A 23,336-nucleotide genomic window follows, 5' to 3' on the forward strand; every position below is an offset into this window, starting at 1 on the left:
AGAAAGAAAGAAAGAAAGAAAGAGAAAGAAAGAAAGAGAAAGAAAGAAATGTACAGGAAATCAGACACCTAATGGCAGCGGTGGAGGGTTGGGGATGATAAGGAGAATGTCAGGGAAAGTTTCATAGGAGAGGTGATGAAGGGACACTTGCCTGAGTCTCAGAGGATAGCCAGAGGTTGGGTGGCAAAGGGAGAGTGAGCATTCCTGGCATGGCCAAAGGGTAGAGGTGAGAAACAGCATGCTTGAAACTGTGTGCTTGAAACAAGGATTACAGAGCATGGCAGAAGCTGGAGGTGGTGGTGAGGAGGAAAGGACCACCTCAGGGAAGACTCTTCATGTCATGTTAAGGAGGCTGTGAGAACCACTGCAAGGCCTCCCAGCTGGTGGTGGCTGTGGTGACATTATTGGATTTGGTAACAATGTGGGTACTCAGGGGAAAAGATCTGGAGGCAGCAATGACTGTTAGGAAGCCACTGCAGCAGTTCGGCCTGGAGAAGTTCCAGTCTCTTGTGAAGACGCTGCTGTTGGAGACAGAGGAGTGGATGGACTTGAAGAAAGATTATTTTGGAGGTAAAAGGGGTGGAATGTATGTTACTTGGCAGGTAGAGGTGCTGTTAATTAATCTGTCTGGAACAATGCTAAGTATAGTCACAATCATAATCGCAAGGACCACCATTCTTCCCTCCTGAACCAGGAGAAAGAACAAATGGCAGAAGAAGGCAAAATAGTGGCTGTTTCTAGACCCTGAGCCCCCGAAAGACTTATTCAGCTTTAAAGCAGGAACAACTTTGAAGTCATATAAAATTTTCACTCTTACGCTTTCTCCATAAAATGATGCAGGAAGGACTTTTTAAAACTTATTGTCTCTTTGCGCAGCATGCACTGTTGCTTCTGCTGAGTAAGCAGTTGTTGCAGTTTTCCGTGACTCCCATCTTGGAGTTCTGTGAGTAGCACCCCACTCCTAGCTGTAGTTCACACTCCCAGCAAAACTGCACTGGAAAAGTATTTATTTCCAGAATAGAGCTGAATTCCCCAGAGACCCTAGGTGTGTGCAACTCGGAAATACTGTACTCACAAATATCGCTGTTATAACATAAAATATAGAGTGATACTTCAGAGCCACTGAGGAATCTGCATAAACTCAGAGCTGCAGAAGGCAGCATGGAGGCTGTGCAATTTGCAGACCCACACAATCCCAGAAGTTGCTTACTTTTCTAGCAGTGAGAGCGTATCTTCATATTTTTGTTTCATTCGCTTTCCTTCTGCAGATTCCATGCAACTACTCGTACAAAAGAGAAAAAGTGACACAGAATTAGAAGAAGTTAAAATAATTATTCGAGGAACAAACTGCAGTCTCCAAAGAAGAGCATGAATAGCTCCTTGGCTGGTTTCCAAACAGCCCTGAAAGAGCCCTTCTTCTTCCCGAACATCTTACTCTGGCCACTGGAGGGCATCTGCACTTCCTGAAATGCAGGCAGCTCTGCAAGTGTCAGAGTTTCCTGCCTGCAGCTCCACCAGCACCCTTACCTAGCTGGGCCAGTCACGCACCAGGTATGTGAGGTCCTTCAAAAACCTGAATAAAAGGGAAATTGAGATATGAAAAAATTCTAGGTGCCATAATTTTCTGTGTTTAAGACCATCAATGTTATATATAGCCATGCACCACATAATGACATTTTGGTCAACATATATATGTGTGTATGACAGCGGTCCCGCAAGACTTTATTGATGCTGAAAAATTCCTATTGCCTATTGACATAGTGTGAGGCATTACTCCCATGCCGGTGGTGATGCTGGGGTAAACAAACCTACTGTGCTGCCAATCGTATAAAAGTGTACAGTAATGTCCTAGGCCTTCACATTCACTCACCTACAGCAACTTCCAGTCCTGTGAGCTCCGTTCATGGTAAGTGTCCCACACAAGTGTACCATTTTTTATCTTTTATACTTTATTTTTTGCTGTACTTTTTCTATGTTCAGATATGTTTAGATACACGAACGCTTACCATAGTGCTACAATTGCCTGTAATACTCAGGACAGTCACACGCTGCACAGGTTTGTAGCCTGGGAGTGATACATTAGACCATACAGCATATTGATCATAGCGCGTATTGTTCCTAGAATACGCTAGACCATAGCGCATTTGTACCCTAGGAGCAATACGCTAGACCATAGACATAGGTTTGTGAAAACACACTCTATGATATTCACATAATGACGAAATTGCCTAAGGATATATTTCTCAGAACATAACCCCATTGTGTAAGTGATACATGATTGTCTATAACACTATATGCCAGGTAAATATGTAGGTACATGTATATTAAAATGATTTTTATATATTTAAATATATATGTTTCTCCTTTTCTGAAATCCATCTAGAACACGTGATCTGAAACACTACCACTTCTTCGCGTTTTTACATGAGGGTCCCTCCCAGCTCTTACCCTGAAACATGTGCACATGTAATGCACATACGTGACAGTGCACATGCATGTACATATAACATGTGTAAACACAAGTGCGCGCGCACACACACACACACACACACACACACACACACACACACACACGGAGGCTTCTGCAGGAATGCTAAGGACCACAGAAGAGAGTGTGGCTCGAGGTACTGTTACCCACTGGTTTTGACACTTGCTGCAACACTAATGAAAGTCCAGCTCCTGGATAAAATGGATGAAGTACCTTTAATTCTTCAAAGCCTTCACACTAACTATGCGGAGGTTTGTTTCTGTTTGTCCTGCTGGCAAAAAGGCAGCTTATTAATCCATTTGCTCTTTAAACCAACATAGGATTTCTTTCTTTTTTTTTTTTGAGACAGGGTCTCGCTCTGTCACTCAGGTTGGAGTGCAGTGGTGCGATCTCGGCTCACTGCAAGCTCTGCCTCCCGGGTTCACGCCATTCTGCTGCCTCAGCCTCCTGAATACCTGGGACTACAGGCATCCCCCACCACGCCTGGCTAATGTTTGTGTATTTTTAGTAGAGACGGGGTTTCACTGTGTTAGTCAGGATGGTCTCGATCTCCTGACCTCGTGATCTGCCCGCCTCGGCCTCCCAAAGTGCTGGGATTACAGGCGTGAGCCACTGCTCCCGGCCCAACATAGGATTTCTTCACCAGATCCCTCGGGCTTTCCACAGAAGCCCTAGCGCCTGCAGAGAAAGCAGTGAATTTGCTGGCATTTTTCCCCTCTCAATTACTCAGTTCACTTTCGTGATGAAAGGGCAGATGCATCTGCCAGGCAGCAAGGAGAGGTGGAATGTGCTTCAGCCCGAATGGGTGCTTTCTCCTCCCAAGCTGTGTGATTTCCACAAGCCCCACAGGTCCCAACCCCAGGTCTCAGTTTTGTATTTAGAAAAGAATGAGGCCAGAGCAGAGTGAGGCTAGTGAGGCTTCTCCCATGGGCGTGTGGCTGAGTGGGAAGTCACAGGAATAAGAACAGTGAAATTCCTGCAGTTTCCAAGTCACTTCATGGTGAGGAATCTAAAACATTTTCAATAACCAATCAATACCTATTATAGAGCAGAATACACTCTTCTTTTTTTTTTTTTTTTTTTGAGACGGAGTTTCGCTCTTGTTTCTCAGGCCAGAGTGCAATGGTGCAATCTCGGCTCACTGCAACCTCTGCCTCCGGGATTCAAGCGATTCTCCTGCCTCAGCCTCCCGAGTAGCTGGGATTACAGGCATCTGTCACCATGCCTAGCTAATTTTTTGTATTTTTAGTAGAGATGGGGTTTCACCATATTGGCCAGGATGGTTGAAAACTCCTGACCTTAGGTGATCCACCCGCCTCAGCCTCCCAAAGTGCTGGGATTACAGGCGTGAGCCACTGCACCTGGCCCGTAATAAACATTTGAATCATTTTTAAAACAAGGGGGAGTTTTCACGGGAATTATAGAGGTCTCTGTTGTGTACCTTCCAGATTCCCTCTTGGGACCAAGCCCTCGTACCCCTCCAAACCTCCCTGCTTCAACCCCTGCCTCGCCCTGTCCCCTCCAGCCAGGAGTGCTGGCTGCTGCGGAAGCACCACTGCCTCCCTCTTTGGGAACAGCCTTGGCCAAAGAGAGCTGCCTGGCCCAAAGGTCGTGCCCCTCCCCAGGAAAGCCCACATCCAACCAGCTGATGTAGGGGTACAGAGGCAGAACAGCTCTGAATGGCCCAAGCTCCGTGGAGGACCGGCTGAGACACCTATTGCAACTTTCTTACAGCTCAGCAGCTCAACTTCTCTCTGTCCAATCTGTTCCCCCTCCCTCCCTCATGGGTGCAATTCCTGAAAGGCTCTCTATAAATTCCTGCACACATCATAGGTCTCCTTCCTGGGAACCAGACCTGTGACAGCTGTGGCAGTCCACGTTCTAGGGGCAGCCCTGGCATCCCTCCCCACCCCATTCACCTATCTTCTCCCTTCTGCCTTCTGCTGCTTGATTGAGATGCATGAGGGCTCAGAGCTACTCCCCACCAAACTTCCAGGGCTGGGGGTCCCCAGGAAGCGTTCTGGATTAGGAGCCTGGAGAACCAGGCATTTCTTCCAGTTCTTTCTTTGGCTGTCTCTAGGACCTTGGGCAAGTCACCTCACTTCTCTCTTCATTTCCTCCATTTCTTCATCTGAAAATAAAGATCTCACCCAGACCCAAGCAGATGTTGCAAATGGGTCACCTGCAGGGCAGACCGGCCTCACAGGCATGCCTTGTTAGATCTGCGCAGTTTGAGAAAAAATGGAATCCTTGATCATTGGAAAATTGGATGTCCAACTCTAAAATCCAGTTTCCAGCTTATCTCCACCAGTCAGGAGATGGCTCACATTGGGTCTGCTTTTCTGCTTGGCAATGCTGGAGTAGGGTGTTGGTGGCCCCCTGCAGACCCCATCCTGGCCATCCTTTTGTCTGGCCTCTGACAGTGTTGAGTCTTCCCACTTGGGCCAGACCAGAGGGTCTCTAAGGCTCTTCCTAACTCCAAAACGCCTGTGAGTCCAATGGCCAGAGTTTGATTCCTTTCCTTCTGTTGTGTTTTCCAAAACCTGTGTGCTCTCAGCAAGATTAAGTCTTCTAGAAAGAGGGATCAGAGAAAGACTGCCTTTCCTCAGGCAGCGTCTTAAACACAGTATCACAATTAGCAGCTGAGATGCTTCTATCTCAGCTTCTAACCTCAGCTAGGAAGCAAGATGATGGTTTCCAAACCTGGTCACCATCAGAATCAGAGGAGGAGCTTGCCGAAGGGGCAGATTCCCAGCCACGCCAGATTCAGATTCAGCCAGTGACAGGTGAGGCCCTGGAACCTGCACCTTTAACAGGTTTCCCAGGGTTGTCCCAATATGGACAGAGACCTCATACTTCATTATTTTCCAGTGGTCTCAGCAGCAAGGAGACATGGTATCAAAGGGAGACGTGTGGAAGAACTCCACAGAGCTTAAAATCCCTGGCTCATTGTCCTCCAGAAATGAATGCCCTGGAGCAAAAGGAGTCAGCCAGTTACATCTCACTTCACACCAAGGGCCCTGCCCGTAAGTCCAAATGCATCAGTATCATGACTGCTTGGCCAATGGGTGTCTAATCCCTTGCTGGAAATGGAAAGAAAGGAAGGTGATTTTCTCACCTTCGTTAAGTGGGTTGCATTTCTACAACACTCAGATTCCAGAGCAGGAACAGCAGCCCAAGACAAACCTGGCTTTCAGGAACACAATACTCACGGGTGTGTGATGCGTCCAAAGTTGCTAAAAGGACCCTGGATGCGCTGCCTCAGCTCCTGTGCCCAGCGGAGGCCACCGGCCACGGTGGGCATGTTCTTGTGCACCGGTGAGAACCCTGGGGACATGGCACAGACAGACCGAAATGAGTCTAGAGCACCTCAGCCCTCTCCACCCAGCAAACGCCTCCAGCCAGGTACTCCACTTTTGCCTCATTATCTCCAGACTAAAGTCACCCTGGGAGCACATAAACAGGAAGAAAGAATGACCCTGAGACGAACACTCTCAGCCTCAGGGGACCTGGGTCCTCTGCCTAAGCTATTCTGATTTCATTGCTCTGGGAGGTGCCCAGCCATGAGTGTTTCAAGGAGTCTCATTCTTGTTGCCCAGGCTGGAGTGCAGTGGTGCAATCTTGGCTCACTGCAACCTCTGCCTCCCAGGTTCAGGTGATTCTCCTGTCTCAGCCTCCCAAGTCACTGGGATTATAGGCGCCCACCACCACACCTGGCTAATTTTTTGTATTTGTAGTAGAGATGGGGTTTCACCGTATTGATCAGGCTGGTCTCCAACTCCTCATGTCAGGTGATCCACCCGCCTCGACCCCCCAAAATTCTGGGATTACAGGCGTGAGCCGCTGCACCCGGCCACCATTGAGTGTTTTTTAAAAGCTCTCAAGATAACTCTAATTGGACAGTCAGGGTTAAAACACTCCCTTAAACAGACAACTCAATCACTCTGGGTCTCAATTTTCACATCCATAAAATGGGAATAATATCTTCCCTGCTTAATTAACTTCCAGGGTTCCTACGAGAATTCCGTAAGATGATGAATGAGGCCATATGGATTATGAAGCCCTGGACTCGAGTCAACACAGATTAGATATGTTTATGTTAGCCCAGGCATTGGGTTTGTCTGCTTATATTTAGTTGTCAAGATTTAACAAATGTGAGGTTTCACTTTTTAAAGAATCTCACTTCCCAGCTTCTCGGGGAAGATGACAAGATTAGCAAGAATCCGCTGGCATTTCTAACTAGCGACTGGAGAAGTGGCCACTTCCTTTATTTCACCACGTGTACCACCCTTCCCTGGTGTCACCATGCTCAGTCCAGATCCATGATTTTCATTTCCGGCTTGTCCTCCACGATAGGCAAAACTCTAAGATGACCCCCAATGACCCTCACCCTCACATAATCCTCTCCCCTTTAAGCATAGGTTGAAACTGTGGCTATGATGAGACCTCACTCCTGTGGTCATGCTATGTCATATGGCAGGAGGAAGAGGACCCTGGCTGCGCCTGACCTAATCAGGTGAGGCCTTAAACGCAGAATGTTTTCTCTGGCTGGTGGCAGGAGAGGAAGGCAGAGATTGGATGCATAAGAGGATTTAACGTCCTGTTGCTGGCTTGAAGATGGAGGTGGCTATATGGTAATGAATGCAGATGGCTTCTAGTTGCTAAGAGTGGCCCTTGACTGACAGCCAATGGGAAATGGGGACCTCACTCCTATAGTCATGAGGAACTGGATTCTACCAACAGCAAGGAGGATGGCAGTGGATTTTTCCTCCAGAGCCTCCAGATGCAAACTCAGCCTGGCTGACACCTTGATTTCAGCTTTGGGATTCTCTCTGAGTAGAGAACCCAGATGCACCATGCTGGACTCCTGACCTACAGAAGTGTGAGCTGATGGCCGGGCATGGTGGCTCACGCCTGTAATCCCAGCACTTTGGGAGGCTGAAGCAGGCAGATCATGAGATCGGGAGCTCGAGACCAGCCTGACCAACATGGTGAAACCCTGACTCTACTAAAAATACAAAAAATTAGCCGGGCGTGGTGGCAGGTGCCTGTAATCCCAGCTACTCTGGAGGCTGCGGCAGGAGAATCACTTGAACTGGGGAGGTGGACGTTGCAATGAGCTGATACTGTGCATGCCACTGCACTCCAGACTGGGCAATAGAGCCAGACTCCATCTTAAAAAAAAAAAAAGAATTGTTAGCTGAAAGATGGGTGGTGGTGTTTTAAGGTACTAAGGTCGTGGTCATTTGTTACCACTATAGCTTCTGAAGACATTTGAGTTTCCAAACTCTGTTTCTGACCATAAGAAGTCATGGGGATGATCCCACATAAAGCTTGGTCAATGGATTTTCTTGGAATGACTTCCAAGTGGAGGCAATTCTCGATGACCTCACCATGAAACCTACTAGCAAGCAGAGTGATCCTGTTGCTCAGCTACTTAAAAGCCTTTGATAATTTCCCATACCCTCGATCATGATTCCAAGTTCCTTAACCCAGCACTCTGAGCACTTCCCAAGCTGACCCCAAATGCCGTGGCTGACTGGGTGTCTTCCACACACCTTGTTTCGCTACAGGCAGGCCCAGCTGATCACCTTCCGTATCCTCTCATGTCTTCTCCGAAGGCCTTTGCCTCCTCTCCTTTACTGTTGATCTCCCAACTTCTAGGGCTCAGCTCAAGGCTACCTTTTACATAAACCTGCCCTCGAATCTCCCATCCACAATGCATCTTTGCTTGGGGAGGAAGGAAGAGTTTTAGTCTCTTGTTCTTTCTTTTCTTTTCATCATAAGAAGTCAGTAATTTATTTCTTCCAATGGCATCATTTTTCAGATGCCAGAGGCCATTCAGTCCAATAACCACTTATTGAGCACCCACTAGATGCAGAGCACTGTGCGACTGACTATAGGAATGTATTTTATTTGTTTCTTATTTATTTTATTTTTATTTTTGTTTATTTATTTATTTATTTATTTGAGGTGGAGTCTCGCTCTGTCGCCCAGGCTGGAGTGCAGTGGCCGGATCTCAGCTCACTGCAAGCTCCGCCTTCCAGGTTCACGCCATTCTCCTGCCTCAGCCTCCCGAGTAGCTGGGACTACAGGCACCCGCCACCTCGCCCGGCTAGTTTTTAGTATTTTTTAGTAGAGACAGGGTTTCACCATGTTAGCCAGGATGGTCTCGATCTCCTGATCTCGTGATCCGCCCTCGGCCTCCCAAAGTGCTGGGATTACAGGCTTGAGCCACCGCGCCCGGCCCTTATTTATTTTATTTTGAGAGATAGGGTCTGGCTCTGTCACCCAGGCTGGAGTGCAGTGGCAGGCTCATAGCTTCTGCAGCCTCATACTCCTGAACTCAAGTGATCCTCCCGCCTCAGCCTCCTGAGTCACTAGGACTAGAGGTTCACACCATCGCTCCCAGCTTGTTACCATTCTTTATAGCTCAAGTCGAGCAATACTCAACATTCTATAAAGAACCACCTTTTTGTATTAATTATTTTATCCCTTACCTTGACCTGCCACAGTATACAATACCCACAGGCATGTTTGGCATGTAGTAAGGATTCAATAAATGTATGTAAAACTGAAATGCATTTGTTTTGACTCTAAGCATCATAATAAAAATGGAGACATCACGCCTTGGCACGGTACTGCCCTTTGGAGGGCTCCTGCTGGTTCCTCCCACCAGAAGCATGGTTGCTATGGCATTGGAAGGCATACGAAACTTTTCTCAGGCATGCAAACATTTATTTTGGAATGGAGGTGTGTTGAAGATTAGTCAGTGTAGCAACACTGATCAAGGATCAACTCATACATGATGCCAAGGTCTCAGCTGAACGGAGGCGGTCAAGACTGCACCACGCTGGGTCAGCCTGCCAGTCTCAGCCCCAGAAACAGGGAAAGTCACAGTTCAGAGAGCTCCCCGGTCACCCAAGGTGGTCTGGAATTTCAAGCAAGAAGGTTGTGCTTGCTCTTTTTGGAGAATGTATGGATCCACACATGGACATTTAACAAATACAAGAGGAATGCGTTGCTTCTTCCCAGTAACAGAACGTCCCCATCAAAATCCCCTTCAACAAGCCTACCAAGTTCTGCTTCCTCCTGGACATGCTGACTGTAGATCATCCTCACTGCATCCAGATCTTGGTTGAACATTTGGATGAGGACCAGGTATTTATCAGATGTACCCCTCGCTACCAGTGGTCTTTCCAGGAGGTTTCCTGCTATGTCTAGCAGCTGTAGGGAAGGTGGAGGAAAAAGAGGAAAAAGAAATCACAGATTAAACCTTTCCGTGGTCATACATACCCAGTGCTCTGGTTTTTCCTTCATATGCCTACAAACGTAAGAAGAGTGAACAGTGTTATTGTGGAACTGGACCAGTGATTATTCATATGTGGATGATATTCATAGTCTTTCTCCTCTCCTTTGCTTCTGACAGAGAATTCCTGTCTGCTGAGTTACCTACCCCCAGCTCTACTTGGCACAAGAATCTGGATAAACCAATAAACAAAGGGACAACTAAAGATCCCAGAAAGGTTAAGTTGAGCTACATAATTAAGACCTAGAACAGGCCAGATGCAATGGCTGTAATCCCAGCACTTTGGGAGGCCAAGGCGGGTGGATCACGAGGTCAGGAGTTCAAGACCAGCCTGGCCAAGATGGTGAAATCCCGTCTCTACTAAAAATACAAAAATTAGCTGGGCGTGGTGGCGGGTGCCTGTAATCCCAGCTATTCAGGAGGCTGAGGCAGGGAATTGCCTGAATCTGGGAGGCGGAGGTTGCAGTGAGCCAAGATGCCAAGATTGCGCCATTGCACTCCAGCCTGGGCAACAGAGTGAGATGCTGTCTCAAAAAAAAAAAAAAAAAAAAAAAGACCTAGAACAGAAAGAAGGTGATGATGGAACAGAAAAAGTTGCTAAGTAAGCTGGATGTTGGGGAGAATTTGAAGGGCTAAAATTTGAGAATGGGGACAAGGAAATAGTTTCTGAGAGCAGGTGCCCTGAGGATGGCGGTGATGCTAAGCTTGCTCTGAAGATGTGTTCCGGTGCATTCAGACTGCCCTAATCCCTCAGTGTTTCCTGGAGCAGCAAAATCAAGATGTGAAATGCTTGTAATTACTTTCTGGCTCCTGGACTGTATTTCTTCGATTGTGATGCTTTTCTGAGATCAGGCCATGTAGGACTTCAGTTATATTTAGGATATACCAACACTCTGCTTCTAAATGTGCCTTCCATGATAACCTCTCATCTCCACCTACTGCTTGAAGCCAGGGGGTGACAAAGTACAGCAGCAGGCAGCCAAACCCGCCCAAGTCTGGCCTGTGGTGTCAGTGCATGGTTTTTGCATTTAAAAAAAGAATTTAAAAAAATTAAAAAGAGGGCTGGGCACTGTGGCTCATGCCTATAATCCCAGCACTTTGGGAGAACAAGGCAGGCAGATCACTTGAGGCCAGGAGTTCAAGACCAGCCTGGCAAACGTGGCAAAACCCCCGTCTCTACTAAAAATACAAAAAAAAATTAGCCAGGCATGGTGGCATGTGCCTGTAACCCCAGCTACTTGGGAGGTTGAGGCATAAGAATTGCTTGAACCCGAGAGGCAGAGTTGCAGTGAGTTGAGATCGCACCACTGCACTCCAGCCTAGGCGACACAGCAAGACTCTCTTAAAAATAAATAAATAAAAATAATAAATAATAAAATGAAAAAGAGGATGTGACAGAAAACACATGTACCCATAGTCTAAAATATTTATTCTCTGACCTTTTGTAGAAAAAAAATGGGAACCCTTGCTTTAAGTCAAAGAACATGAGAAACACGATGTAAAATTACATCCACATGTCTTAAAACTGGAAGCTGAACAGTCTGCATTTGTCTAAGACCCTATGCTCTTTATCCTACCTCCTTATTGTAGGTTGGGCCATTCTTTTTTGCTTCACTGGCATGCAAAGCCTGGAGGGAGTGCAAGCTCTAGGAGCTGGTTGGCATCAGCTCATAATCTTAGACGGCTCCTAGAAGTCCAAGGTGTCCAGGCCATGTTATGCAGAATGACCACGTACGGAGAAAGACCAAATACGGGGTCCCTGGCCAGATGTTTTCCAGACCTGACAGCTTGACTGGATTTCCTAAATGATTCCAAGGCACTCTAAGGACTCTCTAAAGGTGTTAAAAAGCCTTCCATTAGGGAGGATCTAGGGTCACACTTTCTTCCACAAAACAATCACCCAGATCTCTGGAGACGGTAAAAAGTAGCTCTGCCTCAATGGAAGCATAAGAGAGCTGGACTCCACCGAGTTCTATGGCTCCCATCTTCCGCTGAGGAAGTACAGGTATGTGCACTGAGGGACCACCATGGCCAGCCTGCACCCTCTATTCACAGCCCTTGGCCCGGATGTACTCATGGATTCATGTCCACTGAGAGGCCACCTAGTAGTTGGATGATCTTACAGCAGCAGCAGGAGATCCAGAGTCAGGTACCCTCTCTGATCCCTACTCCCCAGGCTTGAAAAAGTTCTTCTCTGCATGAGCTTATGTCCACTGGAGATTTTGCTTTTGCTTGGGGATAAAGGAAGGGTTTTAGTTTCTTATTGGTGAGATCACCAAAAAGAGAGAAACAAAGTAGGCAGAAGGGACTGGAGGGTTATGGTTTTCCTACTAGTTTCCATGGGCTGGGTTGGAAACTGCTGAGAAGAGGAGTCAAGGTCAGAACATAACTCTGGGTACAAGCAGTGCTGTGTCAGTAGAGGGAAGGTCTCCCTCTACTTCTGCCCAGAACCCTACTCTACCATAAAATTTCAAGGATTGGAATTTTTGAACCCAAAGAGGCATGCCCTTGGCCCACACTGAGATATTTTCATGGTGGGACCATCAGAAGAAAAGCAATGGCAAGACTCCTTCAGGCACCTTTCTTGGCAGATAAAATTCAAAGGGGGTCTGTAGACATGTAGCAGATGCCGTGATTTTGATTCAAAGACTTCAAAGTGACTTGAGAATACTTGTGAGGCATCCCTTGAAGGCTCCTGAACATCTCTGGTGGAGAGGGATCTATATGATGGGTAGGGCTGGGCATCCTTAGTGCATGGATGGAGTTTCAGCCCCACAAGTTACCTGAGAAGCAGAGTTTCAATGAGCCCTGACAGATAATGGCATGCATGACCATTCTGTGGACACAGGCGAACCTTTTCAACGGAATTGGTTCAAATGCTTGGAGAGGTGGCATGCATGACCATTCTGTGGACACAGGCAAGCCCTTTCACTGGAATGGGTTCAAATGCTTGGAGAGGGGAATCTCAAAAGCCTTCCAAGGTGAATTACGGTATTTATTAAAGGTTACCTGTATATATATACTCAATGGCTAATGGAGCCTGCTGCATTTGGGTTACCAAATATTCTAGAATAGCACAGATCCATCCATCCAGGGTTGAAGCCTCTTCTACAATTGTCCCACCCATCACAGATCCTGTGTCTGAATATTTTCAGTGCCCAGAAACTGAACTACTTGCTGAGGAAGTCCATTCCATCTTAAACAGCTTTGACAGAAACCTCTTTCCTCTACTGAACCACAATGTGACTTCTTGTAACTTCCACCAACTAGTGGAATCCTTAAAATTTTACAGAATAAGCCTTTTTTTTTGTGGGGCACAGAGCAAGGCTCTGTCCGCCAGGCTGGAGTGCAGTAGCGTGACCTTGGCTCACTGCAAGCTCTGTCTCCTGGGTTCAGGCCATTCTCCTGCCTCAGCCTCCCGAGTAGCTAGGACTACAGATGCCCGCCACCATGCCTGGCTAACTTTTTTATTTTGTATTTTTAGTAGAGACAGGGTTTCACCAGTTAGCCATGATGGTCTTGATCTCCTGACCTCGTGATCCGCCTGCCTCTGCCTCCCAAAGTGCTGGGATTACAGGCGTGAGCCACCATGCCTGGCCCAGAATAAGCCTCTTCGTTGCTTGGTGGAAGACATAGAATGCTCCACCGAGTCTTCATGTCTCACGATGCAGCGCTTTCAGCTGTGCAGTCATTTACCTACTCATCATCTATGCCTTGTCCTAAACCTTCTCCTCCATACACTTTCTACTACCTGATCTGAGCGTGATATGGTAAGAGCAAAATCTTCTTATTCCAGTGATCGATGCCTGAAACCTATCACTCATTACCTGGCAGGTGGTTTGCTCTAGATTGAATCAACCTAGCAACCATGGTTCAATAGCCATGGTACTGCACGGTCACACTTTCCCTACTGATAACGGTGTGGCACCTGAAGAGATCACTGCCGAAATTCCTCTTAAAAGTATTTTTTTTTCAGGACAACATAAGTACTCAGCCTGAGAATACCAGTTCTGCACACTTTCTTGATATGAGAAGGATTCCCACACCCTTCTCTAATAGATTAATAAGAATAATTAATAGTTGCAGGAACACAACAGTTGGAAAGGTATCCATATCATCCTCTGATGAGGGCTGGGGGAGTATCCAGGACAGAGTGGCTCTTGCCCCATTTACACAAACCTTAAAGGCATGCTCCAAGCCAGGTGCATCATCAAAAGCTTGAATAAAGATAGTCCCCAGTCTTCGGTCGAGATCTTCTACTTTCTGGTTAAATTCAGCGACGTCATTTTCAAAGTCCTGAAGAGACACCATATATATACATATATACACACACACATATACACACACATATATACACATATACATATATATATACATATATATGTAAAACATAATTTTCTGAAAGCCAACCCCACTATGCTCCTCACAGCTAACTTTTGTGTTTGAACTGAACTGGTTATACCAAAGAATTATTTTAATTTTCTGAAATTCACCATGGCATGACTTAACTTTTAGCCATGTAGAGTTACCCTGTGGTTGCAGCATTTTTACCTAGAGGGTCCCAGCAAAATGGTGGAGTGAATTAGATGTGAGTTTGGTGTTCTTCCACCCTTTCCATGCTCCTCCATTCTGCTTCCTGAAGCCCCTTCTCTCTCACTCATAACACCAGCTCTTATAACACCAGCTCTTGTTACCCTGAAAACCATTATAGCAGCAACAGCCCTAGCAACGGGGCTATTTCAACATTACCACCCACTTTCTTCCCTTCCCCAAGTCAGAATTCCATTTTTCCATTGTCAGCAAACTAATCTAGCCATTAGGAGGAAAGAAAGCTAATTAAACTAATGCAAACTATTTCTTCTAAATCCTTCTTAATTGGTTAAGACAGCAACTAGCCTTGTTCTTAAGACTGCCAAATGTAGCAAATAAAACTACAAGGCATTCAGTTAAATTGGAATTTCAGATAAACAAGAATTTTTTTTTTTTTTTTTTTAGTATGTCCAAATTAGTGTAGTTTATCTGGTACCCCTAATGTATTTCTCTTAGAATGTAGCAGTTTTCAGAGAAACATTGTTAATGCCAATCTCTAATTTGTGGAATTATTTGTTATTACTGCTTTGTAACAGTAATGCATGTGTGTGTGTGAAAAAAAAAAAAGGTTATGAAGAAATAGTCTAGTCCTACTTCCCAAACATGATGACATTGTGGTATGTTTCTTTTTAGTTTTTAGTTTTTACCCTGGGCAAAATCCCTGGGATTACGCTTTGTTTTATTGTATTATAGGGTAGCAAATACATTGTATATAGCCTGCTCTGTGGCCTACCTTTTTTTTCTTTTTTCTTTTTTTTTCTTTGAGATGAAGTCTCGCTCTGTGGCCTAGGCTGGAGTGCAGTGGCGCGATCTCGGCTCACTGCAATCTCTGCCTCCTGGGTTCAAGCAATTCTCCTGCCTCAGCCTCCCAAGTACCTGGATTACAGGCCCACACCACGACTCCCAGCTAATTTTTTGTATTTTTAATAGAGATGGGGTTTCACTGTGCTAGCCAGGATGGTCTATGGTCCACCTTTTTTGGGTCTACTTTTGACTAATAGAATTCTTAGAAGGCAGTACCTTCCTGTGTCTGGCCAAATAAGATTCCCCTGGATGTCTGAAGGTGCTCGGGGCAGATTCCTGCCCTAATTTCTTTCTCCTTTTCCCGCACACACTCTTAAAACTCCTTCTGCAGTAATTCTGCCATTCCTTTTTCTGGAAATTCCATTCTCTGTTTTCATACTGGCCCTTTTTCTTCTTTTTTTCTCCCATGGGTGTGGACTCACAGGTTGAGGCTTTCTTGGGGCTACAGGTGAGATGCGGGCTCTTTGTTCCTGTCCTGAAAAATGCTTCGCTGGCCCTTTCCTTATCCTATGTGTTCTCTTGGGAACCAGGTTCAGATCAGAAAACCCAGGCTGTGGCTTCACTTACACCTCCCCAAGTCACTAAAAAAATTCTGCCCAGGTGTGCCTGTTCTTCCCTTAGAAATTTTTGCCCAAAGCTTAAAACTTCTTTCCCCCTTAGTTTTATTAAGTTATAATTGACAAATAAAAATTGTATACATGTGTTGTATACATGTTTTGATACATGTATACACTGTGAAATGATCACCACTATCAAGCTAATTAACATACTCATCACCTCACACAGTTACCATTTGCTTTTTGTGTGGGTGGTGAGAACACTTAGGATCTACCCTTTTAGTGAATTTCAAGTACGCAAAACAGTTTTTCTTTTTCTAAAATTATTTTACTGTTAGTTCTGGGATACATGTGCAGAACGTGCAGGTTTGTTACATAGGTATATGTATGCCATGGTGGTCTGCTGCACCTATCAACCCCTCATCTAGGTTTTAAGCCCTGCATGCATCATTTGTCCTAATGCTCTCCCTCCCCTTGGCCCCCAATCCCTGACAGGTCCCAGTGTATGTTGTTCCCCTCCCTGTGTCCATGTGTTCTCATTGTTCAACTCCCACTTATGAGTGAGAGAGCAAAGCGATACAATTTTTTTTTTTTTTGAGACAGAGTCTCCCTCTATCGCCAGGCTGGAGCACAGTGGTGCGATCTTGGCTCACTGCAACCTCTGCCTCCCAGGTTCAAGCAATTCTCCTGCCTCGGCCTCCTGAGTAGCTGGGACTACAGGCACCCGCCATCACGCCTGGCTAATTTGTATTTTTAGTAGAGACGGGGTTTCACCATGTTAGCCAGGATGGTCTCAATCTCTTGACCTCGTGATCTGCCCGCCTTTTCCTCCCGCTGGGATTACAGGCGTGCACCACCACGCCCAGTCCGCAATACAGTGTTGTTAACCGTCTTCAACATGTTGTACATTAGAGCTCCAGAAATTATTTATCATGCATAACTGAAACTCTTTGACCACCACCTTCCCATTTGCCTCTTCCTCAGCCCCTGGCAGCCACCATTCCACTCTGCTTCTATGGCTTTGACTATTTCGGATGCCTTGTATAGGTGAGACCATGCAACATTTATCTTTCTGGATCTGGCTTCTTTCACTGAGCTTAAAACTTTTGAAGCCACAGGGTGGCCACAACCTCCACTGCCAGGTCATACCCACCTCAGCATCTCTGAAACCCTGGTGTCATTAGTCTGGAGCAGTTAACAGTTGGAAGAGGCCTCCTTGATCTTTCTCCCAACACAAAGAATAATTAGAATCTTTCTCTTGGCACAAGGAATAATAATTTCTCCTACCACAAAGGGTAATTAGCAAACCCACTGGGACCACAGAGCCAAAGGAAATACACAGGGAAAATACAAGTAAATGCCTAGACCCTACAGGTGAGAGGCATCTGGGACAGAGGCAGAGCTGGCGATTCAGCCCTTCCCAACCCTACCGTGCTTTGGAGGTACAGGTAGTTGGAGGAAGACCCTGAGAAAAGCCTGTACATCTCGTGAAATTCCTCATGCATTTGCTGGACCTGCTGACTCAGGGCATTCCCTCTGATGCCGCTGAACTCCACCTTTCCCAGTTTGTGGAAATCCAGGGCTGTCTTCAGAAGACCCTATGGGGACAATTCACAAAAGAGTTAAAATCATCATCATCATCATTAACAGTGGATGAGAAAAGTTGGAAACCTGGGGGCGGTGGTTGCTTAGGAAATTGTGGAGCCTGATTAGTTTTGTAACCTTATTATTAGATTGGATTGGTAAAAATAACTCTTGTTTAAACTCGCTAACAAAGCAAAGAGAAAGTACAGTAAATAAAATTCACGCGAACCAAAATAAATATATATATACATAAATAAGTGAAATGTATGCTTCCACCTCTCTATGTCTTTGTGGTCTTTAACAAATAATAAAATGTAATAATAATAAAACTATTTGTATAATTGGTAGCTTTATTGCTGATTTCTCTAAAATAGCTCATTTCAAATGGATCCTGTTATCCAGTTCTAGAATGACAGCAATCCTAGGGGATGTTGACAGGAAAGCAGAGTCGCAAAATAGTCCTGAAGACATGCCCAGAGGGTGACACCGGCCTTCTTTGCAACTTCTCTGCCAAGCAAAGACATCTCCTGTAGGGTGTCCTTGCTGGGTGTGCACGGGATATTACGCCCTGCTGCCAGCCAGGTGGCGGCAAGTAGTTATTTACCAGCTCTGTGCTGCGCTTCTTCATCTGCTGCAGAATAATAACAACACCTTGTAGCATGATGCTGAGCGCTAAGTCAGTTAACTCAAGCCTGGGATTTAGGCCAGGTCTGCACACACAGTATCACTGCTGTTACTGATGTGGCAGTGTCCCAGGTGTGCTTGAAGTCCAATGACAGGTGGACTGCACAACCCAGAAGCCTTGGGGAGGAGCCCCTCCTGAGTCCACGGAAGCTACTATACCTCTGATAGGATGGGAGCTTCCTCCTAAACACGTCTAGCAGGACAGATTGAATTTATCTCTTGTGAGCACCTAAAAATCACAAAACCTCCAAAACAAGATACGGTTCTTGTCATGACTTCCAATCCGTGTGCATGCCCCTTAGGCCGGAAAGAGGATGGCAAAACTTCCCTTTGTGTCATTTTGGCCAACATTTGGTGTGGACTGTGGGAGGGATCCTCTACTCTGGAGGTTTAAGGGGTGCACCACGACACCGATGCTGTAAAATCCAGCAGGTCCTGGTACCACCGCAGGAAATCTCACTGCCCATGGCCACTGCTGTGGGTAACCCATCAGGCTAGCACAGGCTGCCTGTCTCCTTTCTCCTGCTGGGACACCAACTCCAGCAGCAGTGACAGAGGCGCTGGGAAGTGGGGACAATGGCTGACTTTCCCCGTTTGGCCAGGAGGGTACCCATGCAGATTTGGGCAGCCAACTAACAAGCCTGTTTTTGTTCAGCTGTGTTTGGGTATGGCTGGTGGCAAGCAGCTGAAGTGGGAGGGGAGAGAAGAGGGAAGACACCAGCCAAGGCAGGGAAGACAGATGCCAAAACCAGGGAGGGACTTTTGCCACTAATGGTGGGAAAAGTGGCAGTCTTTCTTTAAAAATAGGTTCAACTTGATATACTGGGAAGAAAACCGAAATGAACTTTATGGAAATGAAATTGACTTCAGTAGTAATTCAAGTCTCTCGGAAAGTGCTTAGTTGTAATTGGTTTTATAGGGAGAGTCATACTTGTGCTGTGAAATGCAACCTTGGTACTTATTCTTTATAATTCTGTGGATGTCAATTTCAATTTCTAGGAAATACTTCCTAACCATTTTAAAAGGGAGATGCATTTTGATATGTTTGATTACATCAGAAACCCAGACGATAATTTTGTTAGACTATTTTATTTCTCAAGAATACTTAAAGCACAGTCTAGGGAGGTGACAGGAAGGTGTTTCATCTTCAATTTTCCTAGGTATTAGTGAAATATTTATTTAACCATCCTACTTTTGAAGAAAGTCTGATCACTTAAAAAGAGGGATACTTACATTGTTTTATGTAACTTAACACACACATGGTGGACAACACTTGTATCTGGTGTTCAACTCAAAGTCTTAGGCTTTCCTCACCCTTCCATGGAAAGAGATCCACCCATCTAGCTTTTTCCCAAACTCTCTATCCCCTTCTTCTGCTTATTCAGAGCGCTTATCACACACTGGAATTATATTATTTGGCATTATATTATACTATTTGCTTATTTTCTGTCCAGTAAGTTGCAAATGCCCCAAAGATACCTCGGCATTTCCAGTGCCTGGAAGAGTCCCTGACCCTGAACACATATTTGTTGAGTGAAGTAATATATGCTCTTTGTTCTTTGACTTGGCTATAATACTTCCAAAAAAAAAAAAAAAAGAAAGAAAGAAAAAGCAACAAGGTGATAGAGGAGCTAGGAGCCCTAACCTCTGAAGAGCAGTTGGTGAAAAAAAATAGACCAGAGAAGAGAATTATAAAGAAGGACATTTCAATGTCCACAGGAACATGGTCAAGTGCAAGGGGGAACCCTCCCTGGTGCTACATTGAGGGCAGAATGAAGGCAAATGAGTGAATGGGACAAAGCAGCAGATGTGACCTCACCATACAGGTTAAACTTATTACATTGCTGATATGGGACCATTTCAACCTAAAAAATGGCCATTTCCTGTGGTTTCATTTAATAAAACACAATCATCTAATGCTGTAGAATGGGCTATGAAGAGAGGGAGTGAGCTCTCCATCACTGAACGAGTTTTAGTAAGTTCCATGTTGGAGGCATTGTAGAAAAGGTTTCTGAAGCAGCTGGGAAACTGTCTTACAACTACAGACACCAGATTTATGGCATTGACCATGGTTATATCTTTGATTAGCCTTAAATCTTTAAGAATCCAAATATTTCGATTCTTAAATTATGTAAATGTAAGCTCTTTTCATTGTTTATTTAAAAGTTCTCACAAAACAGATAAAAAGCAATTTAAATCAATAAGAGTTTTAAATGATATTTTTTAAATATCTATTTTTATTCATCACAGTACTAAACACGAAATTCATCATGTTATACAGACTGAAATATCCACTTCAGAGACACAACATATGGCATTGTGGAAAGAGCCTAGGATCTAGGGCAAAAAAAAACCAAACAAACAAACCCAGAGTTTACACAACCCTGGTTCCATCATTTACTAGCTATGTGGCTTAAAGCAAGACACCTAACTTTTCTAAGCTTCACTTTCCTAACCTGTAGATGGGAACGATAACACTTAAGTTGCTGTAGAGTTACCAAGTTTATGGAGAGTTCCCTGTAGGACTTCAATAAAAGGCAACCACTATAATTAACCGCGATCACTCTGATGTCACTAGACCGGGTTAATGGATATTATATGTATAATGGTGTATATAGGGGACATTTTGGTGTTTCTTTCAAGACAGAACAAGGAGCCCTGGGGTCCCAGGCTGCTTACTGGACCGATCAGGTTCTATTCTTATGAAAAACTGTGCAGCACTTAATGGTGGTGGCAGGTGTGGGGATGTAGGGAGGATTCAATATGTGCTCTGGCCCCTGAGATGAAGAATCAAAATCAGGGGTAATGGCAAGACCTGCCGACAGCAACCCCCTGCTCAAAGGAGAGGCCGCGCTGCCCATCTTAAAAGAAGAACCTTGGGAATTCATTAAGGGAGAGCACAAAGCAGACGTTCACAGATGAAAATCTCAAAAGGTCATTTGGAAAAAGACTGTTTTCTTTACCTTTCGACTGCCACCGACCTTATGTGGCTAATGGTCTCCTATGTGACCACATATTCAAGCCGGGCTAAAAGGTAAGTCACCCAATTAGGCTCAGAATGAAAGGAGGCTGCAGAGTGGCTGGAGATGGTAGAAAGAGCAAAAGGAAACGCGGCGTGGATATTAGGTCAGCTTATTACCTATCTACCTGCTAATCACTTCGCATAAAGCCTCAGCAGGAAATCATTTTGTCTCCAAATGAATCACAGTTTTACAGCAGTTTTATAATAAAGGAAATGAGAATTCTCTCCAAGCTGCATTGTTTGGAGGGAAGAGGCTGCAGGCAGAAACTCAAACAGGGGATCTGCAGAATCTACAACTCTATGACACAAAAATGAACTCAGTGAGTGTGTGTGTGTGTGTGTGCACTGATGCATCAAGCAGGAAGGCAGGATGAAAGAAAGAATCAAGAGGCAACCCAACAACTCTTTTTCTCTTTGAATTTTGATGGTTCATTCAAATTGCAAAGATTTCATAGACTTCTGGAATTTTCTTAGTAAGTCGTAAAGTCAGATAAGATCCTTTCATGAAATGGGAATTACAATTTTACCTGAGTAACTTACTTTGATATAAAGACCTAGAATTCGTATGGTAAAAATTGAGTGTACAAAAGTAGAACAGAGTATATAAGGGCAGAAAACCACAAAACCAGTTTGAGATCCTCAAACCAGGACAGTGGGAGGAAAGAAAGAAGGAAAGAAGAGAGAAAAGGATGGAAGGAGGGAAACAGACCTTTACAACTCCCTGTACGATATCAAAGTTTGGTGCAAAGACAGTACTTGCAACTAGCTGTCCGCCTGGGTATAAGTCTCAGCTATACCTCTCCAACCTGTGTAACTATGGGTGAGTTCATTTATGTATCAGACTTAGTTATGCTCATTTGTTAAAGAAAAGATTCTGATAGCCATTTCTTTTTTTTCTTTTTCTTTTATTCTTTTTTTTTTTGAGACGGAGTCTTGCTCTGTCACCCAGGCTGGAGTGCAGTGGCACGATCTCAGTTCACTACATCCTCTGCCTCCCAGGTTCCAGCGAGTCTCCTGCCTCAGCCTCCTGGCTGTCTGGGATTACAGGGGTATGCCATCATGCCCGGCTATTTTTGTATTTTTAGTAGAGATGGCGTTTCACCATGTTGACCAGGCTTGTCTCAAACTCCTGACCTCAAGTGATCCCCCCGACCCTCGGCCTCCCAAAGGGCTGGGATTACAGGCATGAGCCACCGCACCAGGCCCCCAGTTCTTAAGATGATTTGCAAGGATACAGGCTCTGGCATGGGATAGGTTCTTGAAACATGTTAATTTTTTAGTTTTTTATTCCTCGTTCTTCCCTCCACAAGAGATACACAAGAGATTAGCTGTATCACGGTTGTGACAAGAAGGCAGAGGAGAATGGTGGTATCCTGAAAATGCAATTACTTTGCTTACTGCAGACACCAAAAAATACTGGGCAATGTATACTCCTGCTTTCAAGCCACCCCCACCTCTGGCATTTAGCAGGCACCCAGAGAGGAAGAGTGGATCTGCACAACAAAATTCTCTTGTGCAAAAAGAGTGACAGAATAAAAAAGCAACTCACATCAGAGAAATGAAATCTGGGAGAATTGTGGGGATTAAAAACCAGCTCTTCACAATCTAACCCTTGACTAGAGCATGCAGAGAGATAAACACATTGGTGTTTCATGTATTTATTAATTGCAGCTACCATCATCTCAGTGGCCATAGATTGTATTAGAACAGAAGATGAATAAGGCTAAGTTCATGATAATCCTTACTGGAGAGGAGCAGATTAATCCCATTTCAAACAGGCATCAATCACAGAGATACACAGAATGTTAACTAAAGGGCTACATGAAATATGCCAGAGGACAGTTGATAGTTCTGTGTTCCACTGCACAGACTCAGGAGGCAAGAGCTCAGGGAGGAGGAAGATGGCAAAGGGCAAGGGTGATGCATCTAAGCAGGCATTTGGGAGATTAAAAATAAAAGAGGGGAGGAATATGAGGAAAGGGGGCAAGGAGTAGCCATAGGAAGATGAAAAAACATGGAAATTCACGGCAAAAAAAGAGATCAGGGAAGTGAGAAAATAGAGAAAGAGAACAAAGTGAAAGGGGGACCAAGTAAAAGGAGGAGGAAGAATTAGAGAAAGGGAAGGAGAGGGAAACACAGTCAAGAAAAGATATGAACAGACATTTCTCAAAAGAAGACACGCATACAGCCAACAGACACATGAAAAAATGCTCGTCATCACTGGCCATCAGAGAAATGCAAATCAAAACCACAATGAGATACCATCTCACACCAGTTAGAATGGCGATCATTAAAAAG

The 23,336-nt window shown here is 45.0% G+C and overlaps 1 protein-coding gene across 1 annotated transcript in view; it reads right to left on the reverse strand.

Annotated features, from left to right (window-relative positions):
* The window catches only part of DNAH9 (dynein, axonemal, heavy chain 9), a 392,924-nt gene that overhangs the window by 341,062 nt on the left and 28,526 nt on the right, over positions 1-23,336 (reverse strand). Inside the window, exons 7-11 of the mRNA XM_011933244.1 lie at positions 17,179-17,346; positions 13,977-14,093; positions 9,565-9,715; positions 5,701-5,815; positions 1,211-1,279 (exon numbers count right to left, since the gene is read on the reverse strand). Of these exons, the coding sequence (XP_011788634.1) occupies positions 1,211-1,279; positions 5,701-5,815; positions 9,565-9,715; positions 13,977-14,093; positions 17,179-17,346 (620 nt within the window). The remainder of the gene's footprint in view (positions 1-1,210; positions 1,280-5,700; positions 5,816-9,564; positions 9,716-13,976; positions 14,094-17,178; positions 17,347-23,336) is intronic.

Source organism: Colobus angolensis, unplaced genomic scaffold (assembly GCF_000951035.1).
Source record: "Colobus angolensis palliatus isolate OR3802 unplaced genomic scaffold, Cang.pa_1.0 Scaffold125, whole genome shotgun sequence".
Taxonomy (NCBI): Eukaryota; Metazoa; Chordata; class Mammalia; order Primates; family Cercopithecidae; genus Colobus; species Colobus angolensis.